The sequence below is a fragment of the Parambassis ranga genome, chromosome 18 (genome assembly GCF_900634625.1).
Source record: "Parambassis ranga chromosome 18, fParRan2.1, whole genome shotgun sequence".
Classification (NCBI taxonomy): domain Eukaryota; kingdom Metazoa; phylum Chordata; class Actinopteri; family Ambassidae; genus Parambassis; species Parambassis ranga.
This window is the reverse complement of record NC_041038.1, coordinates 1,771,188-1,784,224: the sequence shown is the minus strand read 5'-3', so window position 1 is coordinate 1,784,224 and position 13,037 is coordinate 1,771,188. Positions and strand designations below refer to the sequence as shown.

The 13,037-nt window shown below is 40.3% G+C and overlaps 1 protein-coding gene across 8 annotated transcripts in view; it reads right to left on the bottom strand.

Annotated features, from left to right (window-relative positions):
- Positions 1–2,412: 2,412 nt before the first annotated feature.
- LOC114450658 (calcium/calmodulin-dependent protein kinase type II delta chain) overlaps positions 2,413–13,037 on the bottom strand; it is a 74,295-nt gene continuing 63,670 nt past the window's right edge. For 2 of the 8 annotated variants that reach the window (XM_028428915.1, XM_028428916.1), the window contains exons 13-18: positions 12,854–12,894; positions 7,237–7,285; positions 4,188–4,263; positions 4,009–4,103; positions 3,679–3,908; positions 2,413–3,594 (exon numbers count right to left, since the gene is read on the bottom strand). In XM_028428915.1, the coding sequence (XP_028284716.1) occupies positions 3,679–3,908; positions 4,009–4,103; positions 4,188–4,263; positions 7,237–7,285; positions 12,854–12,894 (491 nt within the window). In that variant the 3' untranslated portion in view covers positions 2,413–3,594. The remainder of the gene's footprint in view (positions 3,595–3,678; positions 3,909–4,008; positions 4,104–4,187; positions 4,264–7,236; positions 7,286–12,853; positions 12,895–13,037) is intronic. The other 6 variants (XM_028428913.1, XM_028428914.1, XM_028428920.1 and 3 more) reach the window with 3 other exon arrangements.

Genomic DNA, 13,037 nt, shown 5'->3' with positions numbered 1-13,037 from the left:
GAATGCTTCAAAAGATACGGGTTCTAGCGACTTTGGTTGGGTTTTTTTTTTTGGGGGGGGGGGGGGGGGTCTTTTTGTTGTAAATCATGTTTTTATGAATGATCCTTTTATTTTCTCTGGGGATTAATAATCATTTGTCACATGTCATCAGGTCTTTTTGTTCATTTCTTCCATCTCTGTATGAAAAAAAAGAAAAAAAATCATCAGTGTGTGTGTTGTACCTCCTTGTTTGTTCCAATATGCAGACTTAGTATTTCCTGGATTTTTTTTTTGGGCATTGTACATTTAATTTAAAATGTTTCCTCTATTTATTGGATATCAATGTTCTCCCTTTTTTAAATAGGGTTGTACAATTCTTTTTTTTTGTTTCCTTTCTTTTTTTTTTAATGGCGACCGATTGCTCTGTAAGAAGTGAAATGTGGAGACTGTGTGTCTGTGGGAGTGGAGCTTTCTGTTTCTCTGGTGCTTGCCTCTCCACTCCTGCTATATATTAAATTATATCTTTATCCTGAATATAACACCTTTCCTGTAGACGCTAGGCACACTGCTGACGTAGAGAAACGACTAATGGAATGCTGTGTTTGTATGCTCATTAAGGAAAAAACAAAACTACTTTTTTTCCAAAATGTTTTGAGAAATTTAAATTTTTTTTTTACTATGTAGGGGGCTTTAGATGAGTTTTCAATGATTTTATGATATCTGTTGAACATGATAACAGGATAGATGGTGCTAAATGTTCTCTTTGAACAAATTTTGTTTTTCTTTTTGTCTTCTTAAAATGAGAATTCTATTTTTCCTGTTGCAATATTACCTTACACTTCTCTTTGTGGTCATTTATTTATAACTGCACTGTTTAGAGAATTTACACATACTTGCAGACACACACACCAAACTGAGCCAGACATGTCTTAAACACTTGTGAATTTGTGTGACATTACTATGACTATTAATAATAAACGCTTTTTGATAAATTCAGTATTATTTGTCAGATATTTTTTCATCTTTTAAGGTTGAAATAGTTTTTAGAATTATCCCTGTCATCTTTGAGCCAGGGCCTTTTTTTTGACATTCTGTTATTTCCTGTTTTATTTTGAAATTACAGACTTCCCATCTCAAGTGTCCGGCCTTCTCTTCCTTGTGTGCGCCTGCCTCCTGCTGATTACTTGCCCTCCCTAATCTGTGTCGCCCTCATAGTCCCTCCCTCCCTCGTGTATTTAGAGAGATTTCTTATTAGTTAGTGTTAGTGTGACCCAAAATATGAAAAACACACAAGGCTTTATATGATTTTTGGAATCATCACATTTTGCTGCTGTACCTGCTGCTGGACCTGCTATATTCTTCGCTGTTTTGGACATACAGCACTGAACAGCTGTTACCAAGCTCATCAGTGTTAGGCCTGCCTGACTACAGTCTAACTTTCACACAGACTAGGAGCAGCTTTATGACCTCTGTGCTTACACAACAATATGCTGACAAAAGCAAGCCTATTGCATAATATTCCTCCAGGCTTGACCTGGTCTGTTACAGCTGCCTCCACAAGCATCTGCCTCTGTGCCCCATACAGTCTCAGTATTATCACTGCAGAAACAAAAACTCACATGTCATCTTCTAGACATCTATCCTGCACATAACAATAGAGCATTGTACTACTCTGAATCCATCCACTCTTTTACTCACAGCTGAGGATGGAGAACCTCATAACTGCGTTGCTGAAGTAGAAAGGAGTGTGTTGCCAGGACCAGACCTCAAAGACACACATTTGTAATGCTGAGATGACAATGTTTGTAGATGGTTCTTGTCAGAAGAACCCGGATGGTACTAATGCAGCTGGTTACTTTTGAAGTCCTGAACTCCTCACCACTACCAGCTCCAGGTGGTGGAAAAACAGTGTACAAAGGCTTCTACATTTACAACTAATACAAAAAGCACTATTTGAATAGGAGCCAGCCCCTGGTGGCCGACGGCGGTAGTGCAGCTTAAGCTACTCCCATATTGGTCTAATTTTTCAGCCCAGATTGTGGAATTTATACACACGCACACGCACACACACACACACACACACACTTCACATAGGCAGGTACAGAGGGTATTTATACATAGACATGCATGAGTCGTGACAGGGGTCATACTGTACACAAGGGAAGAACCTAATGCTAACACTGTTCCCTGTATAAAATAATGTGACTGAAACAAAGCCATATTGATATTTATGGCACCAAGTGACCATGGCAGTGTGATAGCAGGGTGCATACACTTTGTATGGTCAAGTTGATGGACGGGCTAAATTCCTGACATCCAGGTCTTAGAAGAATAAATACCTAAAACAATAAAAAGCAGACTCATATTATATCATATCCACTGGCCGCTATCATTTGTCTTGAGAACACAAACACATTGAGGAAAAACATGTGGTTGTTTGGCATAAATCACACGTTTTATTTGAGATTTCTTAAACATACATCAGGCTTGTCCCATCACTTTACAAAGATAAAACAAAGTGTGTTCTGTGTGATGCACAATGTGACTAAACTAAAGAACTGCTTAAAAAACACCCTGTGACTTCCTGTCCTGAAATTATTTCCATTTTTCCCCCAACATATATTTTACAACGCTCCCAGGCATTCCCCTTTATTGTGACACGTAATGAGATGAACTAACTTTTCAGTCATTTCCAGGACTGAGCAGGTCTGAAATGGTGTCTATGTGAACAGAATTCCTCTATAAAGTGGTCCAGTGTAAACGTGTTGTGTGCAGGGATCACTGTGAAAACACAAATGTTAAAAGGGCTTAAAGGAAAGCCATGATCATGATAGGTGGAGGGACAAGCATCAATATCACAATATAAAATGTAAACAAAACAACAGAACTGATAAAATTCACATCAATACCTCCTTATTGTATGAAAATATGATCTGACCGGTAAGAGTCACAGAATGGCCTTTAACATTTCTATTCTACAGTTTACATTCTATCTTAAAGAGGCTCTTCTCACATGCTGCTCTGTGATGACGGAGGTCCACGCGCACAAAACATGTTTCCCTTTTTTTACACGTGTACTTTGAATTCCTAGTAAACAGACAGGATCTGTAAAAACCGGCTTCAGATGCTAAAGATCGAGCGAAGAGAGCAACTTACATCAATTACCAAAACATCACCAAAACAAAGCAAGCGTGTGTCTGAGCTTCAATAGATGGCAATTCTGAAAAGATACATGAGTTAAAAAGCAGATATGTGATATATTGGTCATCGTGCCAGAAAAGGCAAAAAACATCACGATAGCTCCATGTTCACCAGCCTGCTAAAATGAATCCACTTCTATTTAAAACATACCGATCTAAAAATGAATAAAACATGCTGCTGATAGACAGACCCTGATACCAACACCACACTCGCACTAAAAATCAAAGACTTCTCTCCCTCTGTTTTGTTTTCCCATAATCATCAGTCCAGCAGTGACAATATGTAAACAACACACTGAGAGCGGGGCGGAGCTCTAGCAAAGGAGGGTGGGAAGATTGGCTTAAGGGAGTTTGATGGACGATGGGGATCTGGTCAGCTGAGTGTTGTAGGCTGGAGGTGGGTTGAAGATCTCAGCTGCAAGATCAGAGCAAGACAAATGACTCTCTGAGAAGATCCTGATACTACAACTCAGAACTATTCAAGGCTCAGAGCAGAGACCTACTTGGTGGGCACAGTGGGAGAGCCAGAGCGGTGGAAGTGGATGTTCTGCCACTTGCTGTCGCGGCGGTGCCAGATGCGGGTCTCCTCCGACTGCATGGTGCGAGGCATGCCGTTGCTGTCGATGTACTGGGTGAGGCGGATGTAGGCGATGCAGGCGCCCTCGTCTCCAATCAGGTGGACGTGGGGGTTGAGCAGGATGGTGTGGATGGGCTTCCCCTTGGACAGAGCTGCAGAGAGTCTACCTTTAATGCTAGCTCCGCTACCTCAACAAGTCTCTCCACAATCAAGTTTTGATCATGTCTGTGTAGTGCAGAATATTTTTTTTACCATTCTCAAAGTAGAAGCGGTGAAAGTCTGTTCCCTCCACCAGGTTTCCCAAAGCCTCAGGCTCAAAGGACGTGAGGCCAGGATCACAGATCTTCCTAAGTGTCACATTAAGCAGCCATATTAGAGAAGATGACACACGGTGAAGTGAAATACAGCAAAGAGGAACATTCTGAACTGACGTGTAAGCCTCAAAGTCTCCGTTGTTGATGGCCTCAATCAGCTGCTCGGTCACTTTAATGATCTCCTGCTTACGAGCTGAGAAACAAACAAACACACAGAGGTTATCAGGGATACACACACTGCATATGCTTAATTAAAAAATTGACCAACATGGAACATGGGGACAACACCGCTCCAACATCACAACATCAGAGGCTCACATCATTTTTCAGAACCACACATGGAAATGAAGGAGGTTAGTCAAAATGGTTCGTCACACGACAACATCAACGTTACCTTTCATGCTAAGTAGGTAAGCTAGGAAACAATGAGTGGAAAGAGTAAGTGCTGTTGTTGCAGCTGTAAGAGCACCCACTACTTGACAGACATGGTGAAGTCAAAACGCAAACACACACTCACACACATACATTTACCTTCAACACTGCTGTTCCCAGTTAACTGAACACTTACAGTTTGCTGCTGGGCAGAGAGTCCCTCAAAGGAGACTAACACCAAAAAGCTAACTGCAGAAAGGTGGACCATGCTGCTGTCTGTGTTTCACCTGTGAACTAACAGGTTTACTGCACACAGGATCCAAACTCTCTTTGTTCATTGGCTGTCTCTGCAGAAGGCCTGACACAGCTGAAACACTGATGGTTGGACTTTACTTTGTAAATAGCAAACTGTACACATGGACTAGATTTTCAGATATGGGGACAACATAGGGTCTCTGTGAGACCTGGTCTTACATGTATTTACATGTTCTTCCTTCATTCAACAAAATTTAAACACAAGTAATGGTGTTGACTTTGTAGCATATGTGCAGTGGAGAAAAAAAAAAACAATATGGAGAAATACATTTACATGTAGCAGGTAGTGACAATAAGACAGAAAATGTGTTGATCCGTGACATCATTGTTCAAAAGAAATCCAACAAAAACGCACACAAGTAAACTTTACACCATAAATACACCGTGTTTCACGAGAAAGAGAGTTTTACTGTGTAGTCTACACATTTTAACCAGCTCAAACCTCAGACAATGACGTCCTGAAGTCCTCACAATGTCAACTAAAACTTGTGCAGGAAATACTGCACACTTGTGTCATGAATGTTTCTGACCAGCAGGTGGTGCTGTCACACAGCAGTTCTGTCGAATGCTGCTGAGGTGTGGTTCTGTTGAACCTTGGTATCAGCAAATGTTTTAAAAACAGTGAATCTACAGCTACATCTTAGATAAATTTATAACACTGCTGTGTTCAAAAGTTCAAATCAAGACAACTGGAAGACATGTCTCCACTCCCTGCCCCTAATGACTTGTAAATTGCTAGTAGAAGTCATTAGCATAAAGCTAAAAAGCCTTGCAGTCTCCTCTCTGTCATACAGGAATGGGACTTACACTGGGAATTGGTGGGGCCCTGTGGCACCCTGTGCTGGGGCCTGGGGCCCTGCATGGGTACTTGATGGGGGCCACAGTGACATGTGGTGGGATGGTCAGAGAACAAGACCAGAAATGAAGATGTGAAGAAGAGGAGCAGGTAGGTGGCCACCAGTCCTCTCATGATGTACTGGCAGCACTCCTCACCACTGGGCCAAACGCTTGGAGAGTACCAGCAGGAGGAGAGAACGGAGGAGAAAGAGGAGGACGAGGAAGAGGAGGACGAGCGTGAGGGGGGAGGTGAGACAGACTGGGAGGAGCAGCGGTGGGAGGTGGGGTGATCTAAGTGCTTAAGGTGCTTGAGGTGATATATTTTGGGAGTGGAGGAGCGAGAATGTGCTGAGATGAAAAAAAAGGAAATGAGATGGAGAAAAGGAAAACGTGAAAACATCAAGAGCATGCAGGAAATGAGCATTTGTTCAGAGCCTTCAGTCTTCCACAGCTAAGAACAAATCACATGGACAAAAGCTGGGAAGGACAAACAGTAAGACAACTCAGCTCCAAGTATTAAAGGGACAGTAACAGAGCTAGCTTCATGTCTTTGCTGTATAGCTACATTCTATATATGTGATGTGTGAGGTTACAATCATGACAACAAATATATGCTAATGTTGCACTAACATGTAGCCACCAGCCATCAACCACCAGCCACCAACCACCACCTTTATATCTTCTCATTTCCAGATGTAGAAACCATGATTAAAAGCTGAATCCTTTTTCCTCTCTGCAAGTGAATCTCTGATTAAGGCCACAACAGCCAATATGAGATGACATGAATGAATAAGAAGAAAGACACGATGAGGTGGAAATGTCTTTTATGGAATGCTATCATAAGTGGAGCAGTGTAAAGCGATTTCAAAGCATCACTCAGTATGGTCAGTGGAGCATTGAGGATCAGCCATGTATAACAAAGGCGGCCATTGTAAAGGGCAGTGTGGTGTGCTTTGATGGGCCTGTGTATGTACATATGCTGGCATGCACGCACCGCAGGGGGATATCTGAAACTGAGGAGTCTCTAAAATGACAAATGTCAAAAAAACATTAAGAGCTGTAATCCTGTTTCTCTGTTCTGTTAAAGGTCACTAACAGAAAAACAGACACACAATCACAAATCGATTCCAGGCTTCAGACCACCTAACCTTCTCACTGTTTTACCCACTGTGGCCATTGTCTGGCGAGTATAAGCAGACAATAGGTGACAAATGATGTATAACTGTCCAGGGTCCCATGTAGGATCACAATAAGCAGGTATTGCTTTTAAACTGGCCTAAAACAAACTTGGACATAAGCAGCTATCCTTATATTGTAATACAGGAAGGACTTTATGTTCTTTGCAAAATAGGACGGATAGGCAAAAATATTCCCCCCCATCTGTCAGTTACTTTGTGGTCATTTATTTAAACAAAGCTCTGAAAAACCACCTGTAGTTCTGCAGAAGAATTATACATGATATGAAGCCAGAGACACACAATGACACTACAACATATTCATGCAACAGGCACAAGCAGTCAAAGAGGTTTTGTCCTGTGAATTCATTAGCACAAACATAATAATAATAATAATAATGTGTGGAAGCACACTGTGGAAAAAAAGAGTTTTAATGAGGTGCTGTATGAAGTGTGAACTTTCCTACCTCTGACGTCCTCGTCCTCAATGGTAGTGTTGGCACTCTCACTGGACTCCTGTCGAACCACAAATAAGAGGAGCTGTGAGTAAAAGCGGCCGCACATGAGGGCACAAACCACAACAGGCGCCGGAGGTATAGACACAGCAGGTCAGGTTAGCATCATCCGCCGGACTCTAACCTGGGTCAGACTTTCAGCACGCTATCACGCAGATTGTGATAAGGACTTTAAATAGGATGATTATATAATGTATCATAGAATTTTAATATTAGTTTTCTTGTTGGGGTTATTACTAATTTATACTTTCCGTATCCCCGTATCTGCATGCTTTAAAAAATAAAACGATACCATTAAAATTCACTTTGATGGTCCATCTTTATATATGAATATATAAATGTGGCACGGACACAGAGAGTATTCACCTTTAGGAATAGTCACAATATTGCAAGTGATAAGCTAAGCAAACAACTGCACACTCTTCATGTATAACTATGCACAAAAACACAGTTTACAGTACCACACCATCATGTCACTGCACAAAGCAAAAACTATGAGCATGCACACTGCATTTTATGGATTATACATGATCATGTAGATCCATATGTCTGCATAGGCACATCACCTCCACACAGTAGATTCTGCTAAGGATTTAGCTTTGAACAATCTTTGGTGTCCATGCCGCTGCATGGTCTTTATTTGTTCTGACAGCATGCATAATCCCTTTGTCACACAACTGTGAGACTGATGTTGTAATGACAATGCTTCTGAAAGGTTAATAAGTCACACCTCATGGAAGATTACGACCTCCGTATCATGACTGCATAAATATTAAGCAATACACATAGCTGTACAGATGACCTTTATGTGAAAGAATTACATGCAAAATTTGATAACATGCAATATTTAACAGTATCTTGTTTCCTCGCATGAGTTTTTAGAACAACACAAACGTCACCAGCAGCAGCTACTCTAAACAGTGCACACATCAGCAGCAAGCTACAGCTTCAGACCAGCATCTGCTCGGCCGTATACCTTGTTTCCATCAGCTGGGTTGTGGATAACAGTGGTTTGAGGCTCCTTATTTGAGATCGGTGGAGAACCAAAGTGAGTGAGGAAGTAAGAAAAATGAAGAAAAATAAAAGCAGCAAAGAGTTGGACAAAAATATTTGCTATTTGGAGGGAAGGGAGCTGTAACTAAAAACGGATTCACTACAGCGACTGTAGCACTGTCATACACAGATGGAATGATATGGAAGCAGTGACCATCAAGCATTATGCAATATATACCAAGTCTTTCACCACAGATAATCAAATTTCACTCAGCAGTGACAAAAAGATGACAAACTCCCCTGTTAATAGTCCTGAAAGGCTTACATGACACATCAAACATACGTACCAGTGTTATTGATAAGAGATCCAAAAGGGAACTGAGAGACACTGTCAGGGTTTGCTAGAGTGATCTGTGACTGTGAGTGTCTCTACTCTACTTATTTATGAATATACCAGGAAGTAGAAATCTTGGTTGGATTGGACAGTGTTATGTATGATTTGTTTACTCACCGCAACTAAAATGAAAGGGCTGTTATTAAAACATGTGACTTAATGTTTTAAGGAGCTGGACAAGGTGATTAGCTTAGCTTAGCATAGAGACTAGAAGCAGACAGAAACGGGTAGCATTGATCTGTCCTCACATCTCTCTAAATAAAGCCTTATCCCATTTGACACTGATCTTCTTCATCTACAGTAACACTTGGAATCATAATGGTGTCAACCAAATATTTTCAAAATATTATTTTTACAGGTCAGTTGTTAAGAAATATAGAAAAGAAAAATAAGGTGTGATGTTTTGTTCCCAATTCAAGTCTTGACAAACGTCTTTCTCATTAAGTTAAGTAGCTTAGGGTCGAGTAATAAAAGTATGACTTTTCAGAAATGCAGTGTTAAGTCCACTTTGTACAATTTCTTTTGGTACACTGTGTATTTAACATTATGTCTAATAATTATTTACACCTCCTTCCAGCTAGAAGACAAAATATTGTTTATTTTAAAAAGTGGTTTATTTCAATTGTTTTTATTTATTTATTTAATGGGGGGAAAAAATCTATTATCACTGATGTATCAGCATCAGCGTTTGTGTTGGTCAATAACCTACTGGTAATTAAAAACTAAACAGAAAAAGATGCTTATGGATATTTAGATGTCTCATCATCACATAGTTTAAAGTTCTTTAATCCTAGTGTTTATAATAAACATAATATTATTTATTTAAATTAGTGTATATATGTAACAACATATTAAAGCACTTTACTCCCAATAAAACATCCATGTCAGTGACAACAGTTCAGTGCTGACAGCAAAGGCTTCGACTGTGGCTGCAGAGTATTATCCACAGTTAGCATGCAATGGCCCCTGTGCCATTGCAGTCATCATCAACAACAAAGGAGAATGTAGCCCAAGTACAGCAATAAAGCAATCCAGAAGTACATGTGGACAGCTCATGTTACACTACACATATGTGTGTGTGGAAAAAAAAACAAAGTGGGAAAAGTTCAACATAGCTGTGTGATTGGGACAGATGTTCAGTTAGACACACACACAGCCATGCAGACACACGGGCAGCAAGGCAGGCAGACAGTGTACCAGAGAAGGAGTGGGGACAGGCTCTTTGGGGCTGGTGACCACATTGGCCTTGTTGTTGATCTGGAGGGACAGAGTGGACAGACAGGTAGACAGATGGGACAGGGCAGAAGTGACAAGTCTTAGTGTCCAAGCATTCGCTCTTCACGCTGTAGAGGGAAAAGTGGAACATTGTGCTTGAAGAGTTCTGAGAGACTAATGAAATAAAGTTTCTTTAATCAAACCTTCAATCATCAAATGTTAGACAGGAGTTAATAAACCAGGGAGCGCTCTTATTAGAACTGATAGAGCTGAAGAGAGACAGACAGCGGAGGGAAACAAATGACCCACTTACTGAGGAGAGGAAGGAGTAATTAGGTAGAACTCAAACTGATGTCTCTACTTGTTGCATGAGTGCTGACCTCGGCCAACATCACAGTGAAACCACAGCAGAGTATTTAACCTGTTCATGTTTGCAGCATCATAGGAAGTTATACAAACAATAAGTTGTACACTGTGAACTTCAGCGAAAGAAAACCACTGAAAACAACCTTGATTATCTCATTGTTCCATGTAAAACAACACATCACCACTAATAAGAATAAAAAGTAGGATAAGAAGGGAATATCCAGTAACAGCTCCCAGCAAAACAGAAAACAGGAAATGAATCAGCATCATCAAGAAATTCCTTGTATACAGTGTGACATGGAGCAGCTACTGCTATGGCTGTAAAGTACTACTGTGCATGTGTTAGTCTAACACTATGGTAATATTTAGCTTAGCATCTATTGGTGAAAGAGTGGCATCAGATCATCATCAGATCAGATAATATTATCCACAAGGCACTATAGTGACAAAAATCTACACCCACTAAAACTTGTTGGGGCTGGGGACACACTACACTATATGACTCTTATTTTCATCAACGCACAAATGTGGAGGCATAATACTCTGCAGATATTGGGACTTCGATCTGATATCAGTATATAAGATATCAGATGATACCTGATATTAGCACGTCAGGTATCAGCAAAATCTCAACTATCCCCTAATATGCCGCTATTTTCCACTTTATTTTTATTTTGCCAATGTTTCATATTTTGTTAATAAACGGATCTGGATTGGTTTGTGATTTAGCTCCTGATGATTTGCTTTCATGACTGATGCTGATCGATAACTGCACCAAAGTGTCACCATCATAGTCCAGAAACAAATAAACCACCTTATCTTTGAGGGATGTCCTACTGTGCCTCCCCAGCCTGAAGCAGCTCTGGAATTTCAATAAAATAAGGTTTCTATGGCTAGCTACCCACTGCAGGTTTCAGTGTGGCTAACAAGCAGCAGCAAGCTCAGGCCTACCCTCAAAGGTTCTGTACCATCCGTCTTCCTTCTCTGCAGCGCAACACAATGAAAAAAACTGAATCCGTTTCACTCACACACTCTCTCTCTAATTTATGTTTTCACTCTAAAAACAAAATAGTTTTCAGTTACTGGACTTTCTTGCGAAAATACCTCCATCATACCACATAAATGAAAACAGTACCAGTGGTTTTTATGATTAAACAGTAATTAGTGGGACTGAAAAGACAAAAAAAGGCTGCCATTAGTGGGAGCTTATCAGCAGCAAAAGAAACATTAAACTTTCCGGTAGGCCAGACTAAAAGGAAGTGTTTTTAAAAGGGAAATAACTCAAAGCAGAGCTAAGAATAACACAGAAGAAGAGTCTGAAGGAGAAGCACTCAAAGATGAGGAAGCAGAAAAAGGGCAGACATCAAATCAAGTGATTGTGGTGCTTTTCTCACGCTTTTAGCTGATTGTTTTTAGCAACAGAAGGCCCTGATAATTCCACTGCACACACAGCAACACACAGCTCCCATTCCTGACTAACCTTTTTGGGAAGAATACTTGTTTGGCACATATCGGAATCCATTTGTGCACCAACATAGCACTGAGTCTTATTCTGGACAATGTAAATGGATAGAAACCATGACGCATATATGTTTTTTTAATCATGTAATAAAGCTGCACTGTCTGAGGTGGAACTTTTGATACGCAGCTGCACCATGTACAAATTTGGCTTAAGGTTGTGTGTTTGTTTTCTGCTTATGGTGAAGGCCAAAATCATTTCTCTACTATACTTCTCATTGTTGCTCTACTTATTATGATGTGAATGCAACAGCACACATGATGTAATCCACTGAACTTGTCCACATTTATGACATCTTGACAAATAACACAACCGGCACTGCAGAAATGAGTCCTAGTACCCAGAAATGTGTTAGCATTTTACCACTTCCTGTTCCCTCATTTGGAAGTCATCACCCACAGAGAAAAATGGTAATTGCTAACAAGTGGCTGTTGTCAGGAACAACAAAATTTGCTATGCTATACTGTGGTCATGTAACCACTTTATAGTTATATTTTTTCATATTATTTATAGAAGCAATTTTTGCTTAGGTAACCAGTCAACATCTTGGTTGGGTGCCAAAAATAAAAAAAAACACATGTTGTGGTTGGCTTTCCACACAAGTCAGGGACACAAAATAAACAGCATTCACCACAACAGAGTCAGGATGGTGGCTTTTTGTAATTTGGATGAACTAATTAAAGAATCTTTTAACACAGCTAAGGGAAACGTCTGGCTCATCAAACTCATCAAATAAAAATGAAATTGAACGCCAGATTTAGAAGCAGGGTGTGGAAACAGAACACACACACACATAAACATACACACACTCCTTGGTGGAGTAATATATGACAACAGAAGAGTGAAGCCTATCACCCACCCGTGAATCATTCTTTAATCATCACTTATTAGTTTCCAATAGTTTAGACAGCAGATGCTCCTCCTTCACACACACAAACACTGATTATTGGGACATTTCCATCACACCCACTCCAAAATTTTATAAAGAAAACCCAAGCTTCTAATTTTATCAATTTCAATGACTGCAGAACAGACACTTAAAGGGCTGTGCTGTGAAATATGCATGTAAAAGATGTACTTACTTTGACACCATCCGGTTTTTTGTTCAGTAGGCTCTTGGCTGCTGCAGAGACAAAGATAACAATGCAAGGAAATCAGTGGCTGGATGAAATTAACAAGCACACGCACCAGGTCTATTCAAGGCTGGCCAATTACTAGCAGCCTGAAACTGAGCCCTGGTAGAATTGGGAGCAGGAGAGAAAAAAA